Source organism: Artemia sp. Qi Xiang Cuo, chromosome 13, assembly GCF_049724085.1.
Source record: "Artemia sp. Qi Xiang Cuo chromosome 13, ASM4972408v1, whole genome shotgun sequence".
In the NCBI taxonomy this organism is placed as follows: domain Eukaryota; kingdom Metazoa; phylum Arthropoda; class Branchiopoda; order Anostraca; family Artemiidae; genus Artemia; species Artemia sp. Qi Xiang Cuo.
This window is the reverse complement of record NC_142806.1, coordinates 14,341,763-14,362,805: the sequence shown is the minus strand read 5'-3', so window position 1 is coordinate 14,362,805 and position 21,043 is coordinate 14,341,763. Positions and strand designations below refer to the sequence as shown.

The 21,043-nt window shown below is 34.1% G+C and overlaps 1 protein-coding gene across 1 annotated transcript in view; it reads right to left on the bottom strand.

Annotated features, from left to right (window-relative positions):
* Cow (Proteoglycan Cow) overlaps positions 1–20,558 on the bottom strand; it is a 110,866-nt gene extending 90,308 nt beyond the window's left edge. Inside the window, exons 1-2 of the mRNA XM_089098756.1 lie at positions 20,403–20,558; positions 2,824–2,881 (exon numbers count right to left, since the gene is read on the bottom strand). Of these exons, the coding sequence (XP_088954882.1) occupies positions 2,824–2,881; positions 20,403–20,513 (169 nt within the window). The 5' untranslated portion in view covers positions 20,514–20,558. The remainder of the gene's footprint in view (positions 1–2,823; positions 2,882–20,402) is intronic.
* Positions 20,559–21,043: the final 485 nt, after the last annotated feature.

The window sequence follows — 21,043 nt, the reverse complement described above, 5'->3', positions numbered from 1 at the left end:
AAGGCTTTAGGAAAGAGAACTTGCGTCCGGATCTCAAAGATATGTCCGCATGTCATACTGTCATATCCTAAATTGTCACTGAAACCATGTGGAGCGTTTCTTTTAGTTTCTTTGCTCATGGGTAGGCAACTAAAACTGGAAAGTCTGAAGTTCTTTTAGAATACCTTAAGAACTCTAAACGATGCGCTTCTTCGTAAACGATCGTGTCTGGACTCAGCATATCCACCCCTGATGTAAAAAAAATCGCGTATCTTCTCCTGTAGACTCTACATGTATACTACGTACGTCAACATATACGTACGCTAACCTTATTCAACTTCGGATCATGCAACTAAACCATTAGAAAGTTAAATATTTTAACAAATTACACTAAAACTGAAGTTCGAAAACTGTTTCCTTGGAAAAGAGAAAAACTTTTTAAGATAAGATTTTGTTACTGTGAAAGCATATTACAATTCATCATTATTTTTTCATTACTTTTCTATTCAAGTGGTTCTATTCCAGATTTTTTTTAAAGCTTGAAAATTAGATTTTTCTAAAGTCTTATAGATAGAGACGCCACTTAAAGAAAAATTAAGAGGTAATCAGCATACTTTAGCCTAGAATTCGTCTAATTCAAAGTCCTTCTGAATCTGCAGTAAGAGGCAAGCAGCTTACTTTAGCCTAAAATTTGTCTAATCCAATGTCCTTCTGAACGTACAGGACGGTAAGAAGTAAGCAGCTTACTTTGGCCTAGAATTGGTCTAATTCAATGTTCTTCTGAATGTTCAGTAAGATGTAAGCAGCTTACTATGGCCTAGAATTCGTCTAATTCAATATCCTTCCAAACGTGCAGTAAAGAGCAAGCAGCTTAGTTTAGCCTAGAATTTGTCTCATCCAGCGTCCTTCTGAATGTACAGGACGGTAAGAAGTAAGCAGCTTACTTTGGCCTAGGATTGTCCTTCTAAATGTGCAGTAAGAAACAAGCAGCTTACTTTGACCTAGAATTAGTCTAATACAATGTCCTTCTGAATCAGCAGTTAGACGTGAGCTGCTTACTTTTGCCAAGAATTGGTATAATCCATTGTCCTTCTGCTTTAGCTTACTACCTGCACTTGTGCCAGGAGTCAGGCATTTTTACCTTGCTAGATATTAACGATCTTCAAGGCTCTGTTGGACCATGTTGTGTGATAGGCTGTAAGCTGTTCTTTAAATTCAAAGTCACTTGGCTAACCATCTGTGCTCGGAGTTTCAAAACCAGTGGCGGATCCATGAGGGCGGGGGGATCTTCCCCTCCTAAGATTTTTTCTGGCACCCTCATTCCTTGTTTTTTCCTTTTTTTCACTTTAAAAAAAACCCATTCCTCAATTTGGTCAATTACTGGCACCCTTGTCACATTGGGCACCCCCTCCCAAGATTCTTCTTACTTGCGCCCTTTATACATTCACCCCCCATGCATGACTTTTCTCTAGGTCCGCCCCTGTTCAGAAAGCCTCAGTGGGTTCAATACCTGCATTTTGACCCATTTTTCCAGTTATTCTCTTCCCTAGCTTCTTTTTAGGAGTTATGTGGCTAAACCAAATAAATTTGACAATACAATTATTTTGGTGGTTTATATAAGGCGTGGCCTGACCTTTTCAAGCATTATTCTTTTCTTGCAGTTGCAATGTTTCAGGTGTAGTCAGATTTGCCACCCCTAATGATTTATTACTATTTCTAGTGATTTTTTATAATGCCTAAAAAAATCACTAAACCAGCACATAAATCACTAGATTATTGAAGAAAACCACCAAAATAATCACTAAAAAACCTGTGTTTTTTTTTCAACGGGTGGCAACCCCGGGTGGAGTTGAATTCAGTGTAGGGCATGAAATCTCCAAGATATGTCATGGCCATGACCTTCATTGAATTTCCGGCCTCATTTCAAAAATCTACAATTCCGCTTTTTGATACTAATGTGATTGAAGCAAGGAAAATGATACATTATTTTTTGTTCTTTTTTTTATACAAACCCCGTACGCTCAGCATAAATCATATTTAAATTATGCCAAAAAGCTACAGCTTAGTATTGAAAGGAACTAATCAAGCTTGTTTATCTATTATATGATTGATTTTTCTGTGTTTTCTTTTCTCTTATCCTGGAGGGAGTAACAAGAGAAAATTATTTGTGTTTATGGGTATTTGATGCTCTTACTTCTAGTTTAACATCTTTGTTTCTTTTTTTCTCTGTTTAGGTAGAGTTTTCCTGATACAGATCAATTAATTGCATGCCCCTTTCTCCAAGATTTTCTCCTTTCTCTAATATTTTGTGACTGTTCGGAGACCTATGTAAACATAGGTCTGTATTAACTTCTATTTCGTTTTTTTTATTTGTTCTTTTTGTTTTATTATGTATAAAAACTTATATATCTCAAAACAGAGCCAGTTAAGCCTAAAGAAAAAGGGCCACTTGCTTCTAGTTATGGAAACGAAGATATTTCTAAGGAAAGCTTTTGCTACTTCTTACAAGTTTTTTGTTGAACCTTGTAAAAACTTTTTTACGCGCCTCTCTCAATACTCACCAAATCTGGAAATATATTTTTTATTAATATAGAAAAAAACAAGATTTAAAATAGATTGAAAAAAGCAACACTTCAGCAGCACATTGGGATTGATCTTCCCTTGGCAATACAGGATACTGAGTTCGTTCTCAGCTCCCATAGGGGCCAGGAGTTTCATAGAGATTATGCATTAGCATCTCCCAACAATCAAAAAACAAGAAGAAAAATCGAAAAAAAAACATAAATAACGCCAAACAGGAGAAGAACAAGAAATAAAAACACAAAGAGACAGCTTAGAACATACTTGAGGGATCCCAAATCCATGTTTTCTTGCGTCTCGAATACGGAGTTTTAATGTCTTCCTAAAAAAAAAGAGGAGAAAATGAACTCTAAAGAAACAAAGTATTTTGTTTTTTAGTCACGAACGCTTACTGGCTAACTAAATAAAGTACCAAGGACAGTGAAACTAAAATTTGATTATGTGCATTAGTTAACCAGAAATTGACAACAATATATATATATATATATATATATATATATATATATATATATATATATATATATATATATATATATATATATATATATATATATATATATATATATATATATATATATATATATATATATATATATATATATATATATATATATATATATATATATATATATATATATATATATATATACTAAAAAGGCCTCCATATGCAGTTGTGCAGTTTCGTAGGAGACACCAAATTTAAACCAAAAAATTTGGGTGAAAAATCCGCAAAAAAAAACTGAAAATTGAAGGAGATGTAACTTTCCTTTGAATGAGTTGTTGTCTTTAGGAATCAACAAATATATCATATTTGAATTTTTAAGGACGAAATCAGGCTGTTGATTTAACAAATTAGTTTCACCTATTTATTTTCACAGTTCAAAATGGCAACACTGACAATAATGTGACACAGCCCTACAAAACTTCACAATCTTGAACAAGAAAAAAGAACCGTACCCGTTTGAATGACCAGATTTCAAACAGTAGGCTGGACATAAAATGCGGTTCTATCCCAATTTCTAGGTCTATAATGAGAGAAAGGTTGAGATGACTGGGACATCTTTTACAGATGAAGGGTGACAGATTACAAAAGATCATCTTTTTGACCATTCATCTAGGGTCAAAAGAAAAAAAGGTCATCCCTGAATGGGGCGGGAAGAGGTCGTAAGAAAGGATTTAAAGTAAATTTGACCTTCTTGTGAGGGTGTAAAGAGGGAAGCTTTAAATAGATTGGGATGGAGGAGAACGCATGCGCAGCTGTGTTGGCCTTGGGTGGCTTGGTGTTACAGTGAGTTCTTAGCAGCAGCAGTAAAAGAAAAATCGTAGAAATATTGGTTTTCAGGTACAAATAGACCATAGATGAATCCAAGGTACAAACAATGATTTTATTTTGATGTCCAGGTACTTAAAAATAATTAAACTAATTTGAAAGTAAAATAAAAAAATCGCAAAGTATTTCCTACCTCAAATGGATTGACTAGCTAGTTCCTTTCCCCTTTTCTTTAACGTTATTAAATTAAATAAAAAGTTTTTTCAACTGAACATAAGGAGCAACGTTAAAACTTAAAACGAACAGAAATTATTACATATATGAGAAGGGTTGCCCCCTCCTCAACACCTCGCTCTTCTCACTAAACTTTTTTAGTACTTAAAAAAAGCTTCTCTCTGTTCTAATTAAACAAATCTTGTGTTCCGGGAATCGTTCTTACATAATTGGGACAAAATTCAAACTTTAGCGTAAAGAGCAAGGTGTTGAGGAGGGGACTCCTCCCTCATATATATAATAATTTCTGTTCCGATTTAAGTTTTAATGTTGCTCCTTACTTTCATTTTAAAAAAACTTCTTTTTTCTAATTTAATTTATGATTGTTTTTTAAATAATGCCAGGAAATCTGGCTCCATCTCAGCGGAAAAATCCCTCCTCCCCATGGATATCCTCTAGACAATTCAATCCTGGTGAAATTTTACCCCGGGCGATTAAACTCAACACCTCCACGCGTAAAATTGAGTCGGCAAAGAGAAAGCAGGTCATATGAAGAATTTCACACAGGAATTTTGGCAAATTCTCCAGTGTAAAATTTCTCCTGAAAAATTCATCCCCAGTAAAACTTCCCTCCCGTGGAAACTAGCCCCTCCACCCAACAAATTTATTGATACTTCCCAATAACAAATACTACATGTAAACAATGGGCAAATTTTGTAACTTAAAGACCTTTCCCCAGAGGCCTTTCAACTATGCTGAACAAAATGACTATCTCAAAATTTTAATTGGAAGATCGTGAGAAAAAAGGGGCGTTGGAGGGGGCCTAGTTGCCTTTCAATCTTTTAGGCCACTTAAAAAAGGCACTAGAACTGTTAGTTTCCGTTCGAATGAGCCCTGTCTCGATATTCTAGGACCACTGGGTCGATACGACCACCCCTGAAAAAAAAAATAGACATGCATTCGTGATCTTTCTTCTGGCAGAAAATACAAAAACCCGGATTTTTGTAGATAGGAGCTTGAAACCTCTACAGCAGGGTTCTTCGATACGTTGAATCTGATGGTGTGATTTTCATTAAGATTCTTTAACTTTTAGGGGGTGTTTCTCCCTTTATTCGAAAATTAGGCAAATGTTCCAAGCTTGTAACCTTTGATGGGTAAAACAATTAAATTAATGAAACTTCTATATTTAAAATCAGCACAATGAGTCAATTCTTTCGATATATCTATCAGTAGCGAAATTCTGTTTTTTAGAGTTTTTGTTAATATTGAGCCGGGTTGCTCCTTACTTACACTTCACTACCATGAACTGTTTGACATCAGGCTTCATAGCTAACTGACCAGTTTTATATTTAAGTTTTCACACTATGGAGCAATTGTAAGATAGGATTAAAAATTCCTGATTGAAGATCTAAGAAATAACGAATTAAAGTATTCAAATTAATTGCAAGTATGGAGCAAATTGCAAATTGCAATTAATTGCGAGTATGGAGTGACAAACTGGCACACAAACTATTGGATTACATTCTGAACTGATTGACAATATATCTGATGACTGTATAAAAGATGGATTACTCTATAAACATGGGTGCCTCCATGAGGGGAGGGGCAATGCCTTCACCCCTGGAAATCGGGGACTATATAGTAATTATGAGGAAACCAAAGAAAATAGAGCACAGTAGAAGAAAACCATGGAAAAAACGTGTGTTGGCCCATGGTTGGCTGCTTGCCAGTACTAGCCTATATAGTACTAAATTGGGGATTATATAGTAATTATGAGGAAACCAAACGAAAGAGAGCAGAGTAGGATGTGGAATGTGTTGGAAAAGATGTGTGTTGGTTGTCTGCCAGTAGGTTTTGACCCTTAATAGGGGTAATATGGGTTCTAATTTATGGCTGAATGCCCCCTTTCCAGTTTTCCCCAAACATTTTTTTATATGACTTGATAGGAGTATACAAAACTGAGTTCTTCATAGTTGAATGACAAGTATATAGCGATCCTCGTCAATAATGAAAGCATAAGAAACTAAATAATGTTTACATTAAATAAAAAAATCAGCTTTATTCCAAGTATGTATTTGTTTTGAGTTTGCAGTTAAACATCCCAAGTTAGCCTAAGTAGCCTACATTAGAAAGTTCATATAATTATAGAAAAAGAAGGAAAACAATTTAGAAAAGGGGCAATCCCAATAAAAATATACCGTCAAATTGAGCGTGCCTGAGTACCCATGAGTCAGTTCTGAAAGTCAGTTCTGTAATAAGAAATGTTTAATATTATATCTTTCCCCAGAACAAATTTTTGATCTTTCTGCCTTTGATCATTATTATTATTATTATTATTCACCAGGAGTGATTGCATTGACATAATTGTTTACTTTGAGAAAGCATTAATTTTTTATAGTTATGATGTAAAATGCTGTCAAATATATTGATTTTTGGTATTCAAAATAAAATTAAAATATCAATATTTCTCAGTAACATTCAATACTTGCAGCCTTTTTCAATGACGCCCAGCACTAGAAATTCTTGATGATATTCTTAATCTTAGTTTCACTGCTTTACTATGAACAAACCACTTTGACTGTAATTTCGACAATTGAGAGTCTGAAGGTGCTAAATATATTGGGATTTGATAACCAAGTTCAAAAATACTGATATTCTTCAATATGTCTGTCCAACACTTCAGCATTGCTCAATAGAAATGAATACTAGGAGTTCCTATCTTATTTTTCATTAGGCTATTGTTTTGTGTATTTTTGTAATTATTTTCCTTTTTTCATTTAATTGTTCTTTAATTGACATATTTTTTCATTACCTTTCAAAAAATCTTTATCTCTAAGCTTTGCTACCCCACCAAAAACTAGACAAAGAGTGATGTGTTAACAAAAATAATGTGTTCATAAAATTATACTATTTCATGAAATATAATTAAACAAATAAAAAAGTTTTTTCAACTAAAAGTAAGGTTCAAAACTTAAGACGAACATAAATTATTCTCTATATTCCTTCTCGTTCATTAAGCTAAAGCTTTTTACACTTTGGAAAACCTTCTTTTTTCTAATTCATTGACCCTTGCATTTCAGTAAATGTTATTAAGGAATTTGGGCAAAAGTCAGACTTCATAGTAAAGAGCAAGAGGTTAAGGAGGAGACAGCCTCCTTCCTCCTTAACCTCATGTAAAGAATAATTTCTAATTTCAGGTTTAGGTTGAAAAGCTGCTCCCTCCTTTGTCCTTTCAGTTGATAAATCTAGTTTTTTCTAATTTAATTTCTAAATGTTTCTAGACATTCATTTGGGTTGTCCCTGAAAGGGGTGGGAGGGTGTTGTGGGGAAAGATTTAAAGGAAATGGGAACTTCTTGGGAGGATGTAAAGAGGGAGGTTTTGAATAGATTGGGTTGGAGGAGGAGCGTGCGTAGCTGTCTTAGCCTCAGGCGACTTGGTGCTGCAGTGAGTTGTTAGTATGAGTAGTAGTAGAAGTACTTTTTCAGTAATTGTAAAAATTTGCAATAGATAGCATTTTAATTTATTGAGTCCTTATTAATATTTCTACTGCAGAATTCTGGGTGGACAAAGAGTGGTATCATTGCTGGAGTGCTAGAATATGGATGGAAATTCTATGTGGCTTTTGATCTTCTACATTGCTGAGGCCATTGCAACCTCTTCAACAGGATTCTCTGATTGATAAATACATAATATACATATGTTTAAATACATTGAAATATTTTATATAAATAGAAAAACAAGAAATATTACCATTTAAAACCTCGCGTTTTCTCCAACTATGCTTCCCAACTAGGAAGTATAAAATGTAGTTTTTTATACTTTTGAATCGATTAGTTTCTCAGAATTTTAAACTGATTGCAAATTGATCTTCTTAGGGCATCTTAATCTTCTAAGCTTCATGTACTCATGTATGTAGTGTATTATCTACTTTTTTCTTTATACTCCACAATTATCGATTTTTGTATAAAATAAATTAAAATAAATTATTAAAAATAAATTATTCTTAAAGTCATAGTTTGTTGTCATAAAATGGCAGAAAACAACACCTTCCCGTGGTACAATCTTCATGGTTACTTAGGAGCTTTTAATTTATCTTTGAATGAGCTCACTCACAATTTTCTAGGACTTTTGGTTTGATACAATCATCCATGGGAAAAAAAATGCGAAATTCCACATTTTGTAGATTGGAGCTTGAAACCTTTATTGTAGTGTTTTCTGACATTATGAATCTGATAAAGCAACTTTTGTTAAAATCACTTTCTTTTACAATCAGTTCTGAGAAAAAACAACAAAATTCCAAATTTTATAGATTGAAGCTTGCTTTTTAGGGGGTGCTTTCCTCTTTTTTCAAAAATCAAGGATACTTTCTCAGATTTCTAGCTTTTGGTGGGTAATGTCAAAAGTATATGAATTTTATATATTTAGAATCAAAATAAAAAGCCAATTCTGTTAATGCGTCAATTGTCATCTAATCTCTGTTTTTTAATTCTGGTGAATATTAGCCCAAGTCACTCCTTACTTGCAGTTTGTTATCACAAACTATTTGATAAGATTCTTTTGGGACAAACAATTAAAATAAAAGTTCAAAATAGGGATAAAATCCTTTTTAATAGACAGTTTATAATAAATTTCACAATAAATACCAGATATTTCGGTCACATATACAGTGACCGTCATCAGTAGGGTAAAGTCACCGATGATTCGACAGTGCAATTTCGGAACCACTGTCGAAATTTTCCTTCAAAACGGGATAGCTCTGCTTAGCCGTGACTTAGAGCGCCATCTCTTGGATCCGTCGTTATATTTCCACGGTGCGAAACGCGGAAACTATATCCGGTACATCCAGATAAGAAAATAACGTTCAATTCGGTCAGTTTCCTGTTTTTAATACAAAAGGAGCTCCCGACAATTTTTCAGGTATGTAATGTTCAAACTGTCATTACTTGGTTATTTATTGCAAGACAAAGTTGGAATAAGCGCCAATGTGTCGAGATACATCTGATCTTCTTTGAGATTTAGCCACATTAGCTTTTTCTTGATAAAATTAAATGAAAATGGCGACGGAAATTGCATTGTCAAAACTAGGTTCCAAGTGTCAAAAATTCTTGTTCAATGTAGTGGAATTCCAGGTAGACTAAAAATGTTCCTTCAGCTGCATTCAAGTACAAATATTAGCTTCTATCGAGAGATTTATTTCTTTGGTGAATATCTCGTAGTAACCTTGTCGAAATTTTGGACAGACATCAACAGGCCCTGTCGAAATATAGGTGACTTTGTCGAAACTTCACTGAACATGTAAAACAGATGAGAAATAATAGGTGTCGAAATTCAAGGATCCATTGACGAAACCATAGGCACCATAGCTGTCGAATTTACGGGTGCTTTCTGCGCAACGAGAGATTTTGATGATTATTATTTCTAATAATAGCCTATTTCAGATGAAATAACATTTAAACAAAGTTTTTTTTTAAACTTTGAAGTTTTACTTACAGACACTGGATTTTTCCATCATCTGAGAAACTGCCGCTTGGCCACATACCCTGCAGGGGCGTATATTGCTATGGGGCTGGGAAGGGGGTGCAGTTGACCCCCCAAGACCTCGTTTTGCCCCACCCCCCAGATTTTTTTAGATTATAACCTTATTTATCCTTCATCCGAATAAAAAATACAAATTTTATCGAATACAAAATCTTATACGAAATGACGTGTAGGCCTATGTTTGGGACGAAACTAAGAATCTGCATAAGAAAATAAAATCCACTAAATCAAATAAACTTCTTAAATTTCTTGAAATCCACTCCCGTTTTCCTAGACCCTATCCCTTCCGAAATGCTAGTGAAACAATTTTGTTATACTAAATTTGTTATACTAAATACTATTTGTATTTAATAATGTATATGAAAATTTTTTGTACCGATTTTGTTATACCAAATACTACATACTAGAAACGATTTTGTTAGTTTTATTACTTCTACTTTTTGAACAGTGTTTTATACTTTTATATATTAAATGAAGTTGAAGAAAAATAAAGAAACAAGAATATACATGTCAAATACATCAGGTTCCACCCATAAGTATTCCCGAAGTATTTAGATGGGTGTCAAATTGGGTTCCGACTTGCATCAAAAACAGGTAACTTTTTTGTTGTGTCGAATTTGTAGGTGAAAATGCTCTAATTTCGGAAAATTGGAGTTTAGTACCCTTTCCAGACAAAAGTTCAAACTTCTCATCAAACAGCTAGATTCCTAGATGTTTTTCCTACATACTGAAACCCTTTTCATACCGAAAGTCTTTAAATTAAGACTTCTAGAGTAGAAAAACTGGTTTTTTACAAAAACTGTCAAATCCTCGGTTCGACTCCCAATACGGGTGTCGAATTGGGTTCCGACTTGCGTCGAAAACAGGTAACTTTTTTGTTGTGTCGAATTTGTAGGTGAAAATGCTCTAATTTCGGAAAATTGGAGTTTTGTACTCTTTCCAGAAAAAACTTCAAACTTCTCATCAAACAGTTAGATTCCTAGATGTTTTTCCTACATACTGAAACCCTTTTCAAACCGAAAGTCTTTAAATTAAGACTTCTAGAGTAGAAAAACTGGTTTTTTACAAAAACTGTAGAATCATCGGTACCTTTACCCTGGTAAAAAACAGTTTTTTTGTAAATTTTTACTACTGATGACGGTCACTGTATATGTGACCGAAATATCTGGTACTTTTTTGAAATTTATTATACACTATCTATTAAAAAGGATTTTATCCCTATTTTGAACTTTTATTTTATCGTCATGGAAAGACAGTGTGGTCTCCGAAATTATCTATGGATAGACAATTTTATTTTATCCTTTTCATTTTATTCAGTAGAATTTGAACATTGAAAAAAGGGTCAATTTGACACCTGAAATGTTAGATTTAATTAGTTTTTCTTTGCTATTCTGCAATTTTTAAAATATATGAAGATATATTTTAAAAAAATTTTAAAATATATTTTTAAAAATTCGGCTGACTGACCGTACTTGAAATAATAGGTTATACGATAAGTGTGGTTCAGTACCACTGTAAGGCTATATTAAAAAAAAGAATGTAGTGGCTAGGGGAAGTTGAGCATATGATAGATGGCATATTGCCGAAGTATGTTCTTTTTAGTCAACCGTCTTGTGCTAATCAAAAAGGAGGTTCTCCACGGTTGGGGTTGGAGGACGTCAAAAAGAAAGATTTAAAGGAAATGGGAACTTCATGGGCGGGCGTAAAAAGGGAGGCTTTGAATAGATTGGGGTGGAGGAGGATCGTGCGTAGCTGTGTTGGCCTCAGGCGGCTTGGTGCTGCGGTGAGTTGTTAGTAGTAGTAGTAGTATGAAGATATAAGAGATTTCAGGTAGAGGGGGAGAATTAAACTGTTATGAAAGAGGTGTATTTTACATGGCAATTACAAAATCAAAATGTGATTAGGAAATTGCATAAATACAAAGGTACACCTGTTATAATTTTGAGAAAAAATCAATCTTTCCATAATTTCGGTTTGAGAACGATTTTCTTTTACTCTAGGTTTTGGACATAATTAATTAAGATTAAATGTATAATAGTTCATAATAATTAAACATGTTATATATTAAATAGATTGACCCCTTTTTGCCAAGAATCTTGGCCGTTTAACGTTGGCTGAGTTTTGTTTCATTTTGGATCCAAAATTATTTACTCTTTTTATTTGAAAATGTTTTTAAAAATAAAATTACTCTAAAGAAAATGTATGCTAAAATATACTCCTGTGCCCCCCACCCACCATTTCTAAACAACTTATTCAAATCAATTCAGCAGACATGGAGTAATTACAGACAAATAGAAAATTTCCCAAGCCAGGGGTAGGGACCTAGAGATCAAAATAAATGAACAAATTGTATATTGACTATTGAATCTGATTAAAATGTCTGTTCTGACTGATTATAAACTGGGTTAATGTCTATCAGCTATGTCATTATTTGGATCAGGCATATTATTTTACATATGATTGAAGATCTACAATGCAAAGAATTCACTTACTCAAATCAATTCAGAAGATATTGAATGTTAACAGACAAAAAAGTTACCAAGGTGGTAACACAGACCTGTAGATCCATACAAACTGACACATTATTATTAAACTATTTTACTCATGTTTTGACGGCTTGTCTTTCAGAGCTTAAAAGTGACCAAATTCAACAACATAATATAATAAAAACAAAAATAAAGAATACAAAGACGGGTTTTGTCACATTTTGTACTAAAAAAGATTTTAAAAATGTAGAAGTAAATTAAAAAAAGCTTTATCTTAAAATCTAACTACAAATATTAAGAATCTGGAACAGGCTTAGCCTCAAAATATGCTAAAAACTAAAAAAATACTTTGCACCACAAAGAAAAACTCAAAATATTGTCTTACAATAGTCATGAATTGTCATGATCATCAATAAAATAACTGTTCACTAACCGGACAAAAATTTTAATTTTTAAGACTAAAAAAGACAGCTTGGAAAATCATGATATTTCATTATCATAATTATTAAAGCCCCCTTTATTAAAAAGCCCCCCTTTATCTCAAGATTAGACCAATAAAAGAAGAAAAGCATTTTTTGCCACTTCCAATGATTCAGCTTTGACACAGACCACAAAACAAATGATTATACTGCTACTGGCTGGCATTACAACAAAAGAAGAATTTTAATATTGGCATATCTTTTAAAGTATCGTGATTTAATTGTTTCAAAAGTATCTTTGTGGAATAATAAGAGCCTAGCTTATAGAAAGTCACTTAAGCTTGTATTGCAATGTGAGTTTATAAATTGTATCCTCAAGTTTTGTCTGGCCTGCAGCATGATTTGACTCAGCTTTAAGTATGGCCCCATATAAATGTTTTTGCAGTATTACACTGCTATCTTATTTTAAAAAACTTTGGTGGAATGATGATTATTAGAATTTATTAGAAGTCATCTAAATTTCAGTAACTAAAGAGATCGGAACTCTAAATTTTGCCAGCAAGCTTAATTTGGCCCAAACTATACATTGACATTTATATTTCAATTGGACTCATCCTTTTTTTAAAATAGAAGTTTACCAAACCAAACCAAAATTAAATAAAGTGCCAAAAACACAACACATACAAAAGTCAGTAAATAGGAAAAAGTCAAAGCAAAATACCCCCAAAAAAAGAGACCTTCAAAATCAAAACAAAAATGGCTATTCAGGTTTCATTAAAAACATAAGAAAAAAATGAAGATTATGTATCATTTAACTAAAATTTAGACACTGAGACCTAGGGTTCTTATTGTAGGCCAGACCTGCATCTGGTAGTAGGCCAGAAGTTGGCCACTGGCTGACTTCTGGTAGTAGGCCAAAAAGAAATAAGTTGATTTAAAAATAATTAGCAAGAAGAAGTCAGCAATTTCAAAAGAAACAGGTAGGATTTTTCTTCTTGAAATCAGATAAATATTTCTGGCTAAAATCATCTTTTGAATAGCTTCATTCTAGGGAATTTACTAAGAAATACGACCTCGTACCTAGAGTGTCTACTAAATGAACAGAAGGTTGAAGCCCAAACGTTAGATAAAATAAAAATTAACAAAGGCAAAACTATAGTTTGTAGGGGATTGATGCAAAAAAATACTTCAAGCAACAAAATAATACAGCATTACGAAAAAAATTAGGATAAAAATCTTTTTTTTTAAGAGAGGGTTTTATCAAAAAAGAATCCAGATATCATGTAGGCACTAACCAAAAGTAGAGGTTGAAAACCAAATAAAAGTGCATTTTTATGCACTAATTTAACACCTTCTTATTTTTATGTTAATTTATGTTAATTATTTTTATGAAATTATTTTTATGTTAATCCTTTTAGTTAATTGAATGCAAAATAGTTTGAAAAGAGAAATGACTTTCTGTGAGCATTATTCAATCATATTGGTCACTCATTAGGCAGTCAAAATATGAATATTTTATTATCAAGCCTGATCAACCTCTTCTGCTGGATTAAACAGTTCTTCAACCCAAAATAGAGATCAGGTGGTTGGGCACTGTATTTGTGACTTCTCTTTCTGCTACCTGCTCCTTCACTGTTAGTGACTGTATTAAGAATATTTGCATCAAATATGGCTGAGCCTCTACTACTTAAAGTTGATCCAACTTTAGGATGCTAGTGTGTCTATAGACTACTTTTATTCTCCCGTGTTTTTTTTTTTTTTTTACATATGCCTATAGGTTTTCTTATCTCTTCAGGAAAAAGGATCAATGGAAATTAAAGATTTAACATGTACTTCTTGTGGCAAGCCCATTCTGCTACCTGTCTCAGTCTGTGACAGAGTCAAGGTAGATCTTGTCCTATTTTTTATTCTTTGTCCCTTATATTGATTGTGGTTTTGTTTATTGCTGTTGTTGTTTTACTTTGTAGTATCAGTTTGTGGAAACATACTATAAGTAAAGAGTAACTTGTACCAATAGAAGCTTACACTATAAAAAAGGTAAGTTTGGAAACATCATGTACTGTAAAACCACCTAACAAGGGATGCAGCCCAATCTAGGGACATTTTTCCAGGAAAGATACTTAGGCCAAGATATCTGGAGAAGTTTTAAGGATACTGCAAAACTAAAATTACTGTCAGCAAGTCTATTCGTTTTTACATAGAATTGTGCCAAATTTTGTTTAATTTAGTGATTTTTCATGTTAAAAAAAAAGCAAGAGTGAGTAATTTTGAATTATTTTTTAGGTCTGGAAGTGCTGTCTGATGCTACAACTGGACAAGCAAAGCAGAGCTGAAAGCTAGCTAGACGTAGCCTATAGCTATATTGTCAAGGATGACAGTCACCAATTTTCAAAGGAAAAGGTTTAGTTTCTAATTTTTTTTTTTTTTTTTTTTTTTTTACTAAAATCTGTATTTTTCAGGTTGTAAAGTGCTCAAAAAAGGGGCATTTGCGTAAGAAGAAAGCAGGTGGACAAGAAAGTCCTATAACGTGCTCTAGCCGCTGTTGACAACAGAACTTCTTATAGAGAAGTTAGTGATAAATTTGGCATCCCAAAAAGTGTCCTCTATAGACATCATAGTGCAAGAAAAAAGGGTCCATAAAATCTTAAAGATGGGAAGACCTCCCAAGATTGACGAGTTTCAAGAGGAAGAACTTGTGAAAAGCTTGGTAACTTGTGGACAGAAGGGCTATCCCATGACAGCTTTTGACTTGTGGTGTTTTGTGAAGTATCACCTAGATCGCCAAGGGAGATCATCTGGCAGACTCAAGGACAATATTCCTTGCATGCGGTGGGCGAAAAAATTTCTAGAAAGAAACATTGGCAGACTATCAGAGAGAATGGCCTCAAACATAAAAAGACCTAGAGCAAAAGTGAATCATGCTTTGGTTAGGGATTTTTTTTAGGAATATACAAAAGACACAGAAGGAATTCCTCCTCAAAATATCATAAACTATAATGAGACAAATCTGACTGATGAGCCAGGGAAGAAAAAAGTGATTGTGAAACGCAGCACAAAGCATCCAGAAAAGATTATGAACTCCTCAAAAGCAAGTGTTTTGCTAATGATGACAGATACAGCAAGTAGTAGAGTGCTGCCTCCCTATGTGTGCTACAGGGCAATCCATTTTTATGATGGTTGGACCATCGGCGGCCTGACTGGTACAAGGCACAACAGAACAAAGTCTGGTTGGTTTGACGGCTTCACTTTTGAAGAGTACTTCAAAAAGATTATTTTGCCCTACTGTTGTCGGCTCTGGGAAAAAAGTAGGTAACAATCTCTCATCCCACCTGTCCCCAGAAGTAGTCAGATTATGTGATGAAAACAACATTCTCTTCAAGTTCCTTGTAACAAATGCAACTCATCTTCTAGAGCCACTTGATGTTGCATTTTTTGTTCCTTGCAAATGGAAGTGGAGAGAAATTCTAGACAAGTGGAAGATGGGAACAGGAAGAAATTTAAGTACCATTGAAAAAACCCAATTTCCAAAGCTTCTGAACACTCTTCTCAGGTCAATTGAAGCAAATGCTCCAGCAAACCTCAGAGCTAGTTTTGAAAAGTGCAGGATCTATCTGTTTAAGCCAGAAATAGTGCTTGCTCGTCTGCCACCTGGTGACCCAACTGACAAAAACTGTGGTGAACTTCAAGACAGTTTTGTTTCTTATCTCAGAGAAATCAGGTTTGGTTCTGAGGAGCCCTTGGGTTTGGCAGATGGAAACAACAACACAGCAGGCCAAGGCAGAAAAAAAGGCTAACAGTGCCTGCATGTTGGAGTGTCAAAGGATGTCAAGGGATACTGGCACAACCAGGGAACAGTCATCTGAAGAATCAGATTCTGAGTGCTCAATGCTGGTAGACAAACCAGTCGATCTTCAACCTAACACACAGTCACGTTCTGCCAAAGAGAAGAAAATGGCTAATCCTAAAAAAAAAAAAGAAAACTGGTTTGCATGGTCAGAAAATCAGCCAAATAAGCTTGGCACAAATCAGAAACAAAGTTATAAAGGCAAGCACTTCAAGCAAAGAAAGTGATGACAACTTAGTGGCCTATTTTAACAAAGACAGCAGCACCAGTGCTGAACTTGAACTCGCAAAGCTCAAGTTCTCCTGACTTGGGCACAGAACCAGAAGTTGACAGAGAAAAACAGGAAAGAGACACCAAATTGACTATTGGATCATGGCTTAAAGTGAGCTTTCAGGACCACAGGGACACTTGGAAGAACAGAAGCTTTACATTGGGAGAGTAATTGAAGTGAAGCATGGGAAAGTCATGGCTGAATTTGTAAGGAAGACCACCTCGCCTTACCTTGCATTCCCAGCAAAGGAGGACAAGGCCAAGTTGAGAAAGTCTGACATTATAAGATTTCTCCAGCCTCCAGAATTGACTCGTAGAGGGGCTCTGAAGTTCCAAGATATTGGAAGTTTGCCAACTAACTAGCTCAGTGCCTTAGATAATTTATGTGATTCACAGCGCTTAAGATATAATATATGTGATTCACCACTTTTGACTTATTTGTTTTTTAAGTTGCTTTGGAAGAAACTCGGGGTCTAAAAGTGTAGTCTATAAGCAATAGTGCCATATAGTGCTTGTAAATGAAAATAAATCTTTTTTTTAGAACCTATTTAGTGTCCCTTGATAATTTAAACAGCAAAAACAAGGTCTAACAATGTGATCCAAGTTACTGTCCCTAGATTGGAAACTGGGCCAAGTCAAGGAATACCTCCTAAAAAAATAATAATAGAAAATAAATATATGATAAAAAAATTGCGGATTCTGCACTAGTTTTCCTCTCACTGAGATATATCCAATGGTATAATTTCAGTGTTCTACAATGAACAGTTGATGAGAAATTAACAAAAAACACAAAAAAGTGTCCCTTGTATGGTGGTTTTACAGTAAATAATAAAGAATCTACATTTTATGCTGATTTCCAAATGATTAACTGCTTATTCAGTTTAACTTTGGGAAACAGAGCATACCTTCATCAGATCTGGACAAAACACCATCAAAATTCCTCATGCCAAAGAACCCCTAACAGATTTGTCAAGCCCATAGCTGTACAAATGCATAGCTTCATTTTTCTGGTGTCACAGATACATATTTCATTTCTTAAACCATGGGTAAGTGCATTGAATCAGTGGCTGCAAATTTTTGGCATGGATCTCATTTGGATGGAAATTGCCAGTTTTGTTGCCCCTTTTAAAACCAGAAAGCAATTGGAGGGCAACTAAACCTGTCTATGCCCTTTTTGTGTTTGAGCCTATTACATCCAAACATGGCATCATGTCATAATTACAAGGTGAACATTTTAAAAATTAAGGTCAAAACATTAAAAATAAACATGTCTCAAAAATCCCACATGTGCAGCCACCCAGTACAAGGGTCCTAAATTAAGTAGAATTGTTTCTTTTTTATAAAAGAATTTTCAAATGATATTAGGTATTTTCATCAAGAGCATTCAAAAGATATTTCTGGGATATGACCCCATTTCTGCAAATTATTGATTCCAAATGAAAAAGTTTATCAGTGAAAAACATCAGAAAAGCAAAAATGGTAAGCCTTATTTGAATTTCTATTGCCCAGAAAAGTAATCCAGAAATGTTGTAGTTTCAAGCAAGGCTATATCCAGGGGGGCTAGGAGATTTGAACCCCCCCCCCCAAAAAAAAAAATGTTTGTCTGACTTGTAAAAACCTAACAAAAATGAATATATATTCAAGACAAGCCTAGGGCTTACTCCATTTTGTTTAAAATAAATAAATAATATAATATGAACAAATTTTTGATGCACTTTTTTATTTTGTTGTAGCCCCCTCCCCCCCCCAAAAAAAAAATCCTTTTGTAACACCCACCCTGAAAAAAAAATCCTGGACACAGTCCTGGTTCCAAGAATAGTCCCTTTTGTATGCAATTGAACAAATTACATAAATGTCATATTCTAGGCCTAAGAACCAATTGATAAATTTTAGAAATGGTGTGACCATGTTTTTCAAACTGAACATTGAGAGCAGATATGGTCCTGCATGACTGATGGACTATAAGCTCACCTCTTCCTTGTTCTACTCTAAGACTGCAGTTACACATACTGCTCACATGTGGCCATTAGAATGTGACATCTAATACCCCTTTTGTATGCTGGAAGTGATTGGGGAGTAACAAGGCCTCAAGTAATTATTGTTACAAAACCCATGCCACACAATCAAAAGGAGAGAATCAAAAATTCACACAATCAAAAATTCAACCTCTGTAACCATAAATAGAATCAACTGTGACAAAATGAAAACCAGAAACATAAGAATGATATGCTGTGGAATCAGGGGCAGATCTAGAGTAAAATCTTGGGGGAGGGGGGCAAAGTGATAAAGGTGCCAATAATCAACCAAATTGACAAATTTATTCTTAAAAAAGAGTGAAAAAAAAACAGAGAAAGAGGGCACCAGAAAGTTTGTTTTTTTTTGGGGGGGGGGGGGGGGCAGGCCCCCCCTGGATATGCTGGTGGGTGGAATGCATTAGAAATATAGCCTAATAGGTAAACTTTTATTCAGATAGCCAGGAAACAAACATATCTCTATAATCAGAATTTTATCCTGAATCCAAATATAACATGCATTTCTGTTGCAAATCCTTTCTAACCTTGCCTAAATACATAGCCTATATGCTATTGTATATTTTCCATACATTTATTGATTCTTGATTTTGTCACTATCAATAATAGGTGAATTTTTCACTAATCAATAATAATGTCACTATATAAGTTGTATCTAAAAGAATCAGAATCATTTATTAACATAAAAGCTTTCATAGTCAGGGTTTAAATCCCAACTAAATTGTGCTATTATTTACAAAGTAAACAAAGACACAAAAAAATTAATACACATGTCACTTATTGTAGACAGAAACATAAAAAGGCACAGACGAATTGCTGAAGCGATTAGTGCAACACTTGGGCTGGGCTAGCTTTGTTGCTTTTGATCTTGTAGTTACTTTTTTTGTCAGCATTGGGGGTAATATATATCTGTGTTCAACACTTGTCAGAAGAAACTGGCCAAATTTACAGATAAGTTGAAAATGGCGATCGTGGAGTGACGGCAAATTTAGTTGAGACAGTGCTGATTCGTAATCGGTGTACTGAGCAGACAGTATAGCCTTCACTGCTCTTTTCTGGACTGATTCGAGTACTTCGCTCATATAGGCAGTGTTCTGAACCTGTGGATCCCATACAGGGCACGCATACTCTAATATCGGGCAAATACAAAAGAACTCAACACTAGTTAAGTTATTGAAAAGTGGTTAAAAACATATAACTAGTTTATAAATAAGTTGTTCAAGAGTAGCATAGCCTATTCTAAAAATACTGATTTATAACAATTCAAACCTCATTTATTAGGCAACTCAAATATAAAAAAGTTTTTGTACCATTTCAAGTTTTTTGAATACTGTTGACAAAAATAGCACTGAATTTTGCAATTCAAAACTTTGCAGTCCACAATTTGGTAAATTTTTGGCAGTTTGTATTATTGACTTATAAATAAAGTAATTATACTACTTGATGCCTTTGCCAATTCAGGGTAGGTTTTCCTAGGCCTATTTGCACTTTAGGTGATTGGGGGTAAAGTTTATTTCTGAAGCAAATGAGAGGCAAGTTTCAACTTTACCCTCCCCTAATGTGCAAATACATACCCTGAATTGGTATATATAGGGGTGGGGGTATAATTTCATTTCCAACAAAAATGATTGTTATAATTCAAAAGAGCATACAAAAGGTATTGAGCAGTGTGTTTACTATATTTGTAAGTCAATAAATTGAACTGCCAAAAATTTACCATAATTTATAGCCTAAGCCTAGAACTTAACTGGCTTTTGGCCAATAAATCTTACCAGCTCTTCAAAGCTAAAGTCTACATCATTTAGGATATCTTTGGAGTGCTTTTTGGGTTTCCCTTCACATTCTATCAGGAAAAAGAGTAGAGAAATCCACAAAATCCTCATTATTTATCTTTGTAGTCTTGTCCTGGCAGAAATCTATTGGGACAAGTCTTTAAACTATAAGGTGTTCACGATGCAAACTATTTTGGCGAACTAAGCCAAGAAAGCCAAATTACAAATTATTGAAATCGCCGGCCACAGCCAGTGGGCATTCATTTATTTTCAAATAAGAAAATTTCATATATTTATCAGTTTGAATATTCTGATTATTTTTTTCTGTTGCATAGCTAAGTAGTATTTTAACACACCAACGGATGCGTCTCTTCATGCTCTTCCAAACTTCGGGTTCAACAAAGCTTATTCTAAGTAACTGCAATAACTTATTGAATAAAAGTAATTATTGAGCTCTGTTGAACGTGGTTAGAACATCAAAATAAATTTCTCACAAATTCTGATAAAAAGAAATCATATAAGCCTGTAGAATTATTAAAACTAATCTTAATTACTTTTAGCTTACACTAAAATTTAATATTCAAAGAACTTTCTGTCCGTGAAAGAAAGAATAACAGTTTATTTAAGTTTGAAGCATAATA